This window comes from Macrosteles quadrilineatus, unplaced genomic scaffold (assembly GCF_028750875.1).
Source record: "Macrosteles quadrilineatus isolate MER2022 unplaced genomic scaffold, UCM_ALF_1.0 Scaffold_2__2_contigs__length_208266976, whole genome shotgun sequence".
NCBI lineage: Eukaryota > Metazoa > Arthropoda > Insecta > Hemiptera > Cicadellidae > Macrosteles > Macrosteles quadrilineatus.
The window spans coordinates 132,258,407-132,271,974 of record NW_026542595.1 but is presented as its reverse complement, the minus strand read 5'-3'; the positions used below and the strand labels follow the sequence as shown (position 1 = coordinate 132,271,974).

The following is a 13,568-nucleotide window of genomic DNA, read 5'->3' as shown; positions in this document are numbered from 1 at the left end:
TGTCGCCATATTGTACATAACTCGGTAAACTTTCTGTGGTCAAGCATAACTCAGTTCGGATTGTTTTGATATCGTTGCTCGTCAGGGAAAATACGGCTTTGGTCAGGTTTCATTGGAGTTGCGATTTGCACGTTATGGTCACAGTTGTTAAAACAATTTGTAACATGTGAACTTTAATTTGACAAAATGTGCGATCAACTGTAAGTAATTGGTCGTTTTGCATGTTCCCACATTATAGTGGTTCTGCAAGCGCAGAAGTTATTAAAAGTTTTTCATTCTGTTTTTAAGGAGTATTCATTTACAACTCCAGATTAGGATTAATGTGTTATCTTTATTTCCTATCCACATTTATCTATCACAAATACAATTATTTTTCTTCATGAGTTTATCATATCATTTACTTAGTTTATAAACTGAGTTTCAGCAAAATAGAACAACCACATGGAACAAGTGGTTGAAATGTAGTATTAATGAGATAATGAGTATGGCATATTTTTCATATCGTGTCTTTATAAACGTCTGGGATGATTATACAATATTTTAGTAGTGAAATGTCAATTAAATGGTGGAAGGTACACTTGGCTCTTTCAGGTCTAAATAATATTTTGCAACAAAAAATAGCTAGGAAGCATAGCAGGTTAGTACGTCAGTTAGAAAAGAGCTGAATCCATGATAAAATCTTCCCCGGATTTCTCCAGAAAGTTTAGGTTTTAAGGTCAGTAACTGAAAATCTAAAGTAACTGGAGAAATGTAAACTTAAGATCTAATTTGCTGAGTTTATGTCTGGAAATAATGTTTAATTTCCATTTGCTTACACAAACTAAAATGCGTTCGGGATTTCTTCCGTTCAAATTACCCCCAACTTAATTTAATCTTTAATTTTTTAATAGCTCCAAATGCTAATGTACAAAGTAGACGAGAATATATTGTTACCTATCAAAAAATCAAACCAACTGACCAACCGATTCATAATAAGATCAAAATTACATTCTTCCCAAAATATACAATAAATTAAAATCCCTTTATAGAATTTAAATATTGCACAGATTGCCAAAACCAATACATAAACGAGGCAAAGCCAATGTTTAATTTCTCCCAGATCAAGCCGAGTGTTTTGATCGCAGCCTCAAACAGGATCAAATCCGCCATATTGCCTCCCTTTGACGACGACGATGTTGTTTACTTGCTCGTTTAACTGTGATAGATTCACTCTTTGTGGTTTAACGCTGTTAGTTCTAAACTCGGACGATAGGTTTACCGTCATTTACGCCGTGAGTTTTAAAGGTTATCTTAAGAGTGCATTTTAATTTTGTTTATTTAATATTGAATATTGAAGTGTTTATATTCTTAGAATTTGTTTTAGAACATCTCTTTTTTATCAGGATAGTGGTCTTTGATGAGGATAAAGTAACTACAAGAATCTATTAATCGCAAATAGCTATTTGTGTATCAAGGATTAGCGAGCAGGAATGGTCCGTTCCCGCTCTAGAGCAGCAATGAGTTATTTTGCATACTTTTTACAGGTATGGCAATGGGATCATTTCCATGCAGTGGTAGAAAAAATACATGTTTTTAAGTTGTTGTAAATTGTGGAAATGAAAGCAAAGTTCTTATAGTGTTGGTTTTTGGGTTCTAAACTGAAGCCATTGTGTAATAAAAAATGTTAATCCATTTATTGGTACATAGGCTATGTAATATAAATATGCTCCTATTTAAATGAGTCAGAAAAGTAGTCAACTCTTGGTGGAGGAGTTGGAGCGTTACACACAGCAAATAAGTCATTTACTGTTCATTCCACTTTTTAATCGTGAATATTTCTCGTTCTGCTGGGAGTGAAAAAAACACACATAATTTTTTACTATTTTAATTTAAAGGACCTAAGAGTTACTATATTTGATATTTGAACGCATCAGTCCACTACTAACACTTTTAATTGCCACTTCTACGAAATCTCTAAGCATTTAAATTATTTCAATAACGCAATTTTACAGGATAAGTAATTTTTCATTTTATTTTTCATTTTATTTTAATTTAATTTAATTTTTATTTTCTTATCTCAATTCCTATCCTTGAACACTTTCATTTTTGTTGCACAAACACAACAAAAAACTAACCTATTATTGCAATCCTGTTTACATTATATGATAAAATGAATCAATATTAGTCAAAGATTCAAGAAAACATTGTACAGAATTAGAATTGGTTCCAAGTCTTTGGTGTTTATTTATTCTAAACAATGGTTTTTACGAAGGTTGATGTTTAATTTAAAACTCGTTTACCCAAGTAAAGTTAGCTGTCACCAACACACATCTCACTTTCACTCTCACTTTGAGGACAAAACTCTCAAGATTGATCCGGGTAAAAGGTTTTCTCAGGATCCCTGAAAAATATCTCTAAGAAAACATTCTCGTCAAATTCAACACGTGTTTTGAGTAACAGTTGTAATTTTTTTTACAAATTATTCAGTTTTGAAAAGTGTTGAACGTAAATATATTTGTTTAGAAGCTATAGGCATAGGCTTTTTAACCTGTATTTAGTTCTTGTTTCGTCAAAAACTAGTCTCGAATTCCATCTAAGCCTGAATAGTTCAATTATAATTTGGCCTTAAATTTAAATAAATGCGTCATTAAGATACAGAACCAATCAAATACAATTATGTTTTCACATTTATAAATAAATCCTTTGTTCGATATTTTTCAGTTTATATTCTTTAACAGAACAACTCGAGTCAACAGCAACAAAAATAGGCTACATTTAATTTGGATGCTTGATAAAATGTCGTTAGTTAGCTACGTATTACTATTTGATATAACTTTTTTTAATACTTTTTCAATGAAATGGCGACCATATAAAGTAGGTATTTTAAGCCAAGTATGAATAGAGATGAGTGTAGAATGAGTGGCGTGATCTTGTAGTCTTGTTAGTGACTAAGACCGACATATTCCTTAGACACAGCTGTTAATTAATAGACCATACAGCTAATGACAACTAAGGGACCTACAGTTTACAGTGGAATCTGAAAGGCCTGGTTCCACAGGATGCGGAATCTCCGCCGTGCGGTGCGATTTTTTCCGCTGCGGAATTAAAACGACACTGGTTTAATGGAGTTCCCATGTATGCGGTTCCACTGACTTGCGATTACGCATCCCAAAATTTCCGTTCCGCATGGCGGAGAAATCATACTGGTCTGAGAGCAGTAGCAGTGCGGATTCCGCCAGCGGAGAAGAGCCATCAAATATTGTGACCGTGCAGTTTCATTATGTCTTGTGCTGTAAAAGAGTTATAGATGAACGATTATACAGTAACACCTATAATCGCAACACCGATTTTCAACAAACTTACTGTTAAAATAAATTATTATAATACATTTAACATAAACTGTCGAAAATGGTAGACCTGACGAACAATTATCGTGAGATGTTTGGGTATCAAGTGTTAAACGGGATCTCGTGATTGAAACGCCTTAAGTTTTGTTAAATAAATAGCAAAAATATGCCCCTTCACTGTCTCGATTCTTAAATATGTCACTTCGATCACTGTGACTTGACGCTAACAAAGATAAAAGATCGACATCATCATCATCAATGTCATCATATAGCATCAAAGCCAAAAGGGCTTTCCTCTTTCTATCCATACTCGTCGCTAGTTTGGACAGAACTGAATCTCCGCAACGTTATTTTTGCAGTCTGTAGAACCACCCCTCTAGATTTTTCGCTAGACCGCATGGCGGAGATTCCGCATCCTGTGGAACCATAGCTGAACCAAATTTTTGCCTTACGGATTGGTCTAATTTTCAGGATAGTACTGTGGATAGTCGTAGTACTCACTCGTGCGGACGATAATCCACACCAGGGAGTATCGCATCCACAGTGCATGCCTATAAATATCCACAATTCGTAACCTAGTAGCTGGATTACAGAACGTCGCCACCCGTCCCAGTTCACACTGGTTTTAGTTATTTAAAAATAGGGTCACAATTTGTAAAAACCATTCCCTTATGGACTAGAAATCGTTAACGGAGTAAATAATCGCAGTCGTATAACAATCAAACTAACTCGTTACTCCAAAACATATCAAGAAGTGTAGTAAGTTTCAAACCTCTGAAGCACAGATAATTTTGCTATCCAAAGTCGCAACATGCAAGAAACTTTGAGCTCGATCGCTCAAACAAATTTAAAGTGAAATCACCACATCAGTGGAAACTAACGGAGTGTGGCCACAAAGAGTAAATCAATTACTGAGCAGTTAGGGGAGCGTATACACAGCGTCAAAGTAAAATCCAATATGGTGGATCTAGTCTGTGGTTTCAATTTAAACACTCTTGGTTTAAGTTTAAGTGGGTCTTCAAAGTTTTCAAGCAAATCAAATGTTTCATTCCTTCCTGAATATGTTGTTCAAAAGGTTTTCGTGTGGTTATTTATTATTTATGGATGAATAAGTGATACCTGTAGTATATTCTCGTAGCATATAGAAAGGTTTAGAGCATTCAGTTTTATTCTAATAGGCTATAATAAACTTGTATACCGATATTTTGATGTCGTGAAATTTTATTTTAGGCTCAGAAAGTTTTAGAAAGGTGTCCTCGAATATTAAAATACTCCCTCCTGGCAAAAAAGCGTGATGAAATTAATAGTTGTATAAATACATGAAGTATATTTATATATTTAATATAAATAGTTTATATTGACAGCTTAAAACTTATCTGAAAACGCAGCAGTCACCTAGGCTACCACATGACTTTTGTAAACTGAATCTCAAATTCACTTGCTTATCTAAAGTAAATACTGTATAAGTGGTTTATTGAGCTAAAATTTTTGGGAAATTACCATATCTATTTATACGATCAAACAAATCGTTAAAATGTAATTTTGTGTAAGAAAAGAATCAGAAAAATGAGTTCTAAATCCTTAGTTTCATTCCTAAAACGAAATATTTAAAACTTACAAAACTTTGTACGAAGGTAATTATTTTAACCAAATTGTATTAGTTTTAGAAACCGTATCGTCAATGTTTATTTTAAAGCTAGTTCAAATTCCACGTGATTCTTTTCAACCTAAATATTGAACCCCGGATTTGAGTTAAATTTCAATCAAGGTTTGTAGTAAGATGTCAACCATTCTGGAAGGTGAAGGTGTCAAAGTCAGATGTCACTTACAGACATCTCTTGTACGACTCACTTTCTCGCTTTGACAACTCTCAAAATCGATATGACAACAAATCTCTTACTCTTCAGGGAGAGTAAGAAGGGAGCAAAATGGGGTTAAAACCTTGATAAGATGTTAAGATGTATCTCTTTTATCATAAAAATATAAGTTTTCACTATTGTGTGTTAGGTATGATTTAAGAAGGTTTTAAGCACATGTAAAAATTCTATCTTACCATATCACCTCAATTGATAGGGGATGTATTTTATTAGTTGGAAATATAAAGCACGGACCAAAACAAGTTTGCAGATGGATTCTCAAATATTTATTCGTTGGCCAGCGGTGTATATTCAGTGGTTACTAAATATTGATCTGAATGCAATCAAAGATAATCAAGTTGATTCGATGTTTTAGCTATTATTTTTATAACAAATGATTGAATATTTCTACATTACACATGGTATAACCTCCCCTAAACACATTAAAAACGTACATTGCTTGTCCATATTGGGTGTCGTAATGAATTAACCAATACTTATTAGTCGAAACTATTTTTGACGACACTTTACGATTGAATTAAAAAAATCACGACGTTCGTGATCTGTTCTAGTCTATTGGTTGAGAAGAAAATTTGAACATGACAAGATTAGCACACAAACCGACTGCTCTAAAACATAGTAGTTGTAATATGAGAAATTGTATTACAAGAATTTAATAAAAGTGGAAAAACTGAATGTAAAAAATAAACAATACTACTGTCCGCAGAGTTAACGATTATAACCACTCAATTCGAGAACATTTAATATTTTTGATGTATTACATAACTATATTGCTGTTCATATTGTTTGATCCATCAGTAAAATCATTTTAGTTTACCCAAAGGGTTGTTATGTGTTCGTATTTAGTAATATCTCAGCACATATGTCAAACAATTGCTGTAAAAGGGCCGCCACTTACGACAGATGGAGATCGTTGTTGTTGGACCCTCTTTGGGGGGGGGGGGCTCAAAAGGCAAAGAAACGCTCAAATGATCCCTAGGGTCTGACCCACTTATACTGAGCCTTTGACCGTCGATTACTCTGTCATTCAAGCACCAACCCTATTAAGTGAATGGAGACGTTGTTTGAGCAATTATAGGCTCGTTTAGGAGTAGGCCTACTTTCAAAATTGTTTTAGGGTTATATGGTGCAAAAAGCAATATTTCTTTAGAATTAATGGTATCAGCAAACTGAAACGTACCCCATAAAACCCATAAACTTGTCAAGAACAATTGAATGGGTAAGCGGTGGGAGTACTATGAAGCTTTGTAGGTAAAACCACAAAAAATGCAATAGCTTATGAACCGTAAGCTTCCAGCATTGAGTTTTTACCATTTTGTTTTAAGGAGTTAAAAGTTAAAGAGAGTTAAAATAACCATTAAATACTAAACTAGAGGTAATCAAGTGGTCGAAAACTCTGCCAAAATAAGTAATGTTATAATGTACATGCTGTACTTCTCTATCCCCCCCCCCACTGTAAATAAAACATGAGATTGGAATTTATTTAATTTGTTTTCATTGTCCGTTTATGTTTTGTTGTTATTTCGTCAGCATGGTAGCCCCAAAGGCCCATTGTTGTGCTTATTTATTAGCCTATTTTAATTTATAACGGTATTATCTGCACTTCTACAGGCAAATATCTTTCTAACGGTATGCGTAGATTTTCCCTACGATGCACACGAGCTGAGAAAATGGTTTTCAAGAAACGTTCTGCCTATTAATATATAGATACTAAACTAAAAAGTTCTACCCGTGATTGGTTAAAATCCAATTTTTCCGTAATTTTATGGGATTTTTTAGAAGAATCACCTTTAAAACTCAAAATTTCAAAACATAGCAAAAACTCGTGGAAAGAGTACGCTCATACCAAATTTCATCAAAATAGTACATCAGTTCTCTACACATCTACACATATAGGTATCACTTTTAAACCCACTTTTTTGGGCTCATGGGGACACAAAAATCATTTCCCCTAAAAATCTAACTAAAAATGTTGACGAAAACAATACTTTCTCTCTCATACTACCTACTTAAAGGGAGAGAAACCCCTTTACTTACTTAGAAAATCGTGAATTCAAGTTTTTGCCACAAAAAGGTTTCTATTGTGTTCCTACAAACAATATATATATATCCATGGCGGATCAAAATCCAACAACGGAATAAAAATCCACCTGTTAGAAGCTTTAAGTTTTAAAACAAACAGAGGCAATAGAAACAGATGGTATCAGAATGAAATGTGGCCGTTGTAGGACTTAGACTGGAGATACCATAAGAACAATGCGAGATTTAACACTTGGCAAACAAAATAAATAAATCTTTCTGAAAACGCTGAATCTGCGTGTTTACCAAATCCAATCCAATAAAACTTTGTGTTTTCCTCTGGAATACTATTCAAAACTTGAAACTATTGAGCTTTATTATATTTTATATAAGTTAAGTTTTCTGATAGTAAAAAAAGGAAAAATATTGGAGAATAATTTTAATTAAATGTACCTTAAGAAACATATGCTTTATGCCAATTTGGTCATGGGGAAATTAAAAGCGTTATATATGCAGAAAGTTAAATTTTTACCTTCTCAGTAAGAGTTAAATCCACGAAGTTAGGCCCCAAATACTAAATCAGTTAAAGTTAAACTATCGAGTTACTTAGTAAACAGCGTTATCGACTTCAAAGAGATCCAATATGGCGGGTTCGATCCTGCTTTAGGCTACGATTGAATTAGTTTGACCTCTACTAGTTAACCTCGAGCGGGTTTTAATAACTGAACTGAAGATAAATCTGAATTTTCTGAGTAATTGAACAAAAAGAAATACCCCACATTGTTTTAGAACTTTTTGAGTTGTGATTATCTTTAATACGGTTTTAACTACCATTCAAAAAATTAATATTTTGGATGAATATGTTGGTACATATAATGTATAATTAGTACAGGAGAAAATTATGTTTTATATCATACCCAAAGTACACATGGATTTTGATAATTTGGGAAGAAAAAAGTAGTGAAATATCAACCATCCTAGAGATGTTAACATACTTACACAATATGAATATCTTAACTACTTTAGATGCTCACTCTACAAGAGAAAATAACTACTATTTGACTCAAATATTACAACAATGTCAAAAAAATGAGTTCATTAGGTCATACTGGGTTAAAAGGACATTTTGTTAATTGTCTAGTAGAACTTATAATTTATAAAAACAATGTATAAACAAATCTTTATCAATTATATCAAACGGCGTAACTAATCAAAACTATCAAGCAAAGATAACGTTATTGTAACCCGGAACAGTGGACTTATCAGTGTATTATCCAAAGTAGTTCTACTGTGAAATAGTTACAGTTAATAGATGGACAGTCGTTTACAAAAAAAGCTATGAACATTAAGCATTTCGATGAGTGATGTAAAGCCGAAATAATAACAACAGGTATGAATTAGACTATCCTAGGCAAGCAAGTTTCTCGAAAACATTTATTCTGAGGTACTGTGCATCTCAGGAAAAATCTACGCATACTGTTAAAATATATTTCTCTGTAGACGTGCAGAATCCCTTTAACAAAAAAAGAAATTCAAATTTTAAAAAAATAACATAGGCCTTATGAGTTGCCATGATGGTGACGAAAAAACAATGAAATCTAAACAGAAAATCAAAACAATTTGGATAACCCCCAATCACATGTTTTATTTACAGCGTGGGATGAAAATCTAGAAATCTGTACATTACATATTTTTGGTCGAGTTTTCGACCACTGGACGGCCTGCATAAAAGTTCATAAACTTCTATTATATACATATACTATACATACATGTACATACTATACATATATACAGTTCATAATAGTTTTACAATTTTGGGTGGTGAAACTTACACCGTAATCTAATATTTACAGTAAGTGATCCATAGTCAGATTACAATCTGCGTGTTAACAAGTTTTGTCGCTTGCACCCTGTCTAATCGAGCCTTCACACTGTAGCAAGCTAATCGACTACTAAGAATTGATTTTTGTTCAACATTACTGTTTGGTTAATAATTGTCCATACATTCATTCAACAACTTAATTTTGCACTATTTAACATCTTGGCCTGTTCAGATTGTGATTTATGAAGCCGAAGCGCCCCTTCTACAATGTGTGGTACCCCGACTATTGGCCAGGGGAGGTGGAAGAGGAAGACAACTACAAGAGGCGTGTGGTGGCGAGGCACGAGTGGGGTGCCAAGAAACCTCGGTCTAGTGAGGGGTCGAGAGGGTTGATGAGCTCCTTCTGCTACAGATACACCGACACTGACCAATGCAGGAAGCCTAAAGACTGCAAGAAGATTGTGCTGGACGTGCAGATCAGTCATATGCGGCAAGGTTACCCAGATATACAGTACAGGTACGGAAGCATTAGTCATGATATGGTTTCACACCTTTTATACCTTATACTTTTAACTGAAATGGAAACCATATGAAGGTAGGTATTTTAAGCTAAGTATGAATAGAGATGAGCGTAGGATGGGTTGCGCGTTCTTATTTTGATTCTAGTAACCTCTTTTCAATTAATTATCAATTAATTAAGATGCGGAAGCCACTGTGTGCGTATTTTAACCCAAATATGATTGGAGCGATCTTGTAGTCTTGTTATTGACTAAGGCCGACTTGTTCCTTAGACAGGACTGTTAATTAATAGCCCATACAGCCAATGACAACAAAGGTACCTACAGTTTATAGTGGAATCCGAACCACATTTTTACGGATTGGTCTAATTATCAAGATATTACTGCGGATAGTTGTCGTACTCACTAGTGGGACGTTAATCCAAACGAGGTATATCAAATCCACAGATAATTAAGTGATTTGATTCAATAAATTATTGCAATACAATTCCAGAGGGGCTTCAAGTCTAAATAAATGTCTTCTGGGCCAAAAGCATAGTTCAAATAGAAAAATACAAACGAATTATGTGATACGTTACTTTTGGTCAATGACAAATGCTCAACTTAATAAAAATAACAAAACTGAAATGCAAAGTTCAAATAAAAAGTTGAAAGATCAAACCATGCAAAACTAGATAAATAACAACAAAGGTGGAAAAATATATTAGTAAACAAAAAAGGAAAATATATACCGTATTTTGTCTGTTATATCAATTCAAAATATATCGCAGTGGTATTTAAATTTCATTTTTTATATAAAAACTATGTTTTTGTGTTTTAAATAAGTCTATCTAATCTTATTAGGCAACAAATAAATTTTCTACGGTCAGAATAATTGGTGTGAAATCCGATTTATTTTGTTCAGTTATTTAATAGGTGGGGATGACAACTTTTATGAAGGAGCTGGATGGAGGACCCACGTGAAGGACATTCTTAGTCCTCATGGAGAAAGAGAAGATGAAACTCCTTCACTCATATTTGCGTACATTGGCCGCCAAGAAGGTGGGTCGAGTAGAAATGCTTTTGTGTAGCGTATAGTTTTTCCCCTCAGAAAAGAGAATAATTATTTTAATCATATTTGTATCTGTTACAATGTCAGGGAGGTAAAAGATTAAGTTTTAAATGCAGCTATGACAATTATGACTCACAGTCCTTTTAGATTTTTACTTGTTTTGTTGTTAAAACTAAATTTTCTGTTGATTCAAAATCGTTATGCAAAGTCTCGAAGATGTATTAAAATCAGGCACTTTCCCTTTTGATAACGATTTTTCCCTTTTTAAATGATGTCACTAATAAAATATAGGCGGTAACAACTTCAACCTTATTCTCTGGCCAAAATCCAATAATACCGGTCCTATACAGGAAATAAAGTCCCGGGACGGTTCAATATTTCAAAAAGTAATAAAGATACAGCTCTTAAACTTGGTAGCCTACATATTAACTGGGAATTAATGTCGTTTTAACACATGATTCAGTGATGCGCTACCTCTTCAGGGGGGCGGCACACTAGGAGTGAGAAGAAAATCTGAAATGTAAGCATAGGTTGATATGTACATCAAATTCAAAAGGTATTTACTAGTAGAATACAATGCCACAAATTTAAACTAAAACGGAAAACCGAGTCTAAATGGCAGCCGTTCAAAGATTTCTTGAATCTGCCATTTCAAATATTTGAACGACAGCTATTTCATACTCAGTTAGTTGTTATTTTGAGCAAAAGTTTTTGGCATTATATTCCACTAACCAAAATCTTTAATTTGATCTGCATTTCAATATATGCTTACTTATAAGATTTTCTTCTGACTCCTTTCAGGGGGTAGCGCATCTTTGAATAATGTGTTAAAATGATCTTAATTCCCAGTAACTGTGCACCATGTTCTGAACCTCTATCTGCATTACCTTTTTAAATTTTTAACCGTTCCAGAACTTTTTTCCACCATTTTACAAACAGGTTTCGGTCCTAGAAAGGCTTTAGTGTATTTAACCCAATAAAACAGATGACAAACTTATTAGTTTCTGTACAGTTGTACAGCGATAATTCGCAGTTGATTTTCAGAAAGAATTATCGCTATTACATTTGTTTTGTATGTCTATAATAAAATGTATAACCTTTGACTATAGTCAATGGTGTATAGCTAAATGAAAAAACCATATTATGTGTAGGATGTTGTAAAAGTTAATGAAAAAATAATCTTTTGAATTTTGGATATATTATAGTATTGTTCTTGATGTAATTATTTAAAGTAATCCCGAGTTAATAATTGGGCCGTCTTAATTAGTTAACAAATAATTTTGGTCAGTTTTTTCTATAAAATAAGATTCCCACGCATTAAGATGTATATCTATGTTACATGCAATTATTTTGTGTTCCACTTACGACCAAATTGCACACCAAAACCTAAATATTTCCAAGTATTGCCGGCTTAAAAGTTTATAAGTTAACTATTTTACTATCCATTCTACATAACATTTAAATCGCATTTGTGTGATTACCTAATTCTGCATTATAATTATCATAGGTAAAATACAAATTTCAACTGTTTATAATAATACTAAGTCCATTATATGATCACGAAAAATTATTTCCGTTACAGAAATTAGTAAAGACAAACTTTGGATGAAACACATGGAAAAACAAGGATTCCGGCTCCTATCCTGGCTCCTGGAAAACAGATTGATTGACCAGCAAACAATAAAATGAAAATAATAATCATTGAAAGGGATTTATCATAGTATAATAATCAAGAAAACATTGAGAGGAGTTAGCTCATAATATCATACTTGGTCTTATGTGCTTTGCTATTATACATATATAACATTTGTAAATAATAATGCTTTTTGTTTTGTTTCAATTAGACAATTGATACAGTAGGTAATAACGTAAGTCTAAGCTTATAATATTTTTAACGTTGCTTGCAGGATTAAATTTTGCCTTTTGCTGGTGAATTTCAATTACCATCATTAGTTGTGATGTCAGTAATCATTATACAACTAAAGTTTTTCACAAAATGTAAATCAATACAAATATAATATTTACTATTAATTTATTTAAAACGAATTTATGCTGTCGTTGACAGTTAAAAGTCTAACGTTTTTACTACTCTACTGTATACAGTATAAAAACAACAAACTTAAAGCATTTCGAATTTGACAAAGATCTGACAAAGAAAGTGATAAAATATCACAACATAAAGAACAAAAAATATGATTCATGTTGAAGCCTTCCGGAATTGGTAATCAGTTATAACAGGTTACGTACCTTGACGTCCACAATTCCTTAGTCGGTATCCTTTGACTATAGTTTCGACTACTACGTAACGTAGTCATTATCAAAAACGGAACGTGGAGTGACGTGTGCCGGCCGGCCAATTATGTTAAATGTCTACCGTGTTCGTGTTATGTTTGTTTGTGTGTTCGATATATTTAAGTTTTGACGACATTCAACGAATGTAATATTTTAACGTTCCGTTTTTGATAATGACTACGTAGTAGTCGAAACTATAGTCAACGAATACCGACTAAGGAATTGTGGACGTCAAGGTACGTAACCTGTTATAAAAAATATGAGTTGTAAACCATTAAAAGTTTAAATAGATACCAATTAACATGTCCCTTTCGTTTAAGTATTGTATGATGTATTTTTAAATGTACGTATTGGTAATAATGACATTGTTAAATAAACTTGATCAGTAAAGATTTACATACTCTTATTCTGGTTTATTTGTTTAAAATTTTCCTAATGGTACATCAAGGAAACATTGTTTGACATGAAATATGTATAGTTAAATCGGTATTTAAACTATTAATACATTTTAAATGTTTTATTAAATAATAATAATATAATTTTTACAGTTGATTATCACAATTCATAAAAACATGTTATCTATAATTTGTTTACGTAGGCTACAAAGTACAAACTAAATGTTATAAATATTTGGTTAACAACCTAAAATTTAGTAGGAATCAT

At 32.9% G+C, this 13,568-nt stretch overlaps 1 protein-coding gene across 1 annotated transcript; it reads left to right on the top strand.

Annotated features, from left to right (window-relative positions):
• The first annotated feature begins 8,537 nt into the window (after nucleotides 1-8,537).
• Nucleotides 8,538-12,433, top strand: LOC128984565 (peptidoglycan-recognition protein 3-like). Its single transcript, XM_054403903.1, has 4 exons — nucleotides 8,538-8,612; nucleotides 9,277-9,561; nucleotides 10,467-10,603; nucleotides 12,196-12,433. Exons 2-4 carry the CDS (start codon nucleotides 9,287-9,289, stop codon nucleotides 12,300-12,302), a joined length of 519 nt encoding a protein of 172 aa, XP_054259878.1. The 5' UTR covers nucleotides 8,538-8,612; nucleotides 9,277-9,286; the 3' UTR covers nucleotides 12,303-12,433.
• The last annotated feature ends 1,135 nt before the right edge of the window (nucleotides 12,434-13,568 follow it).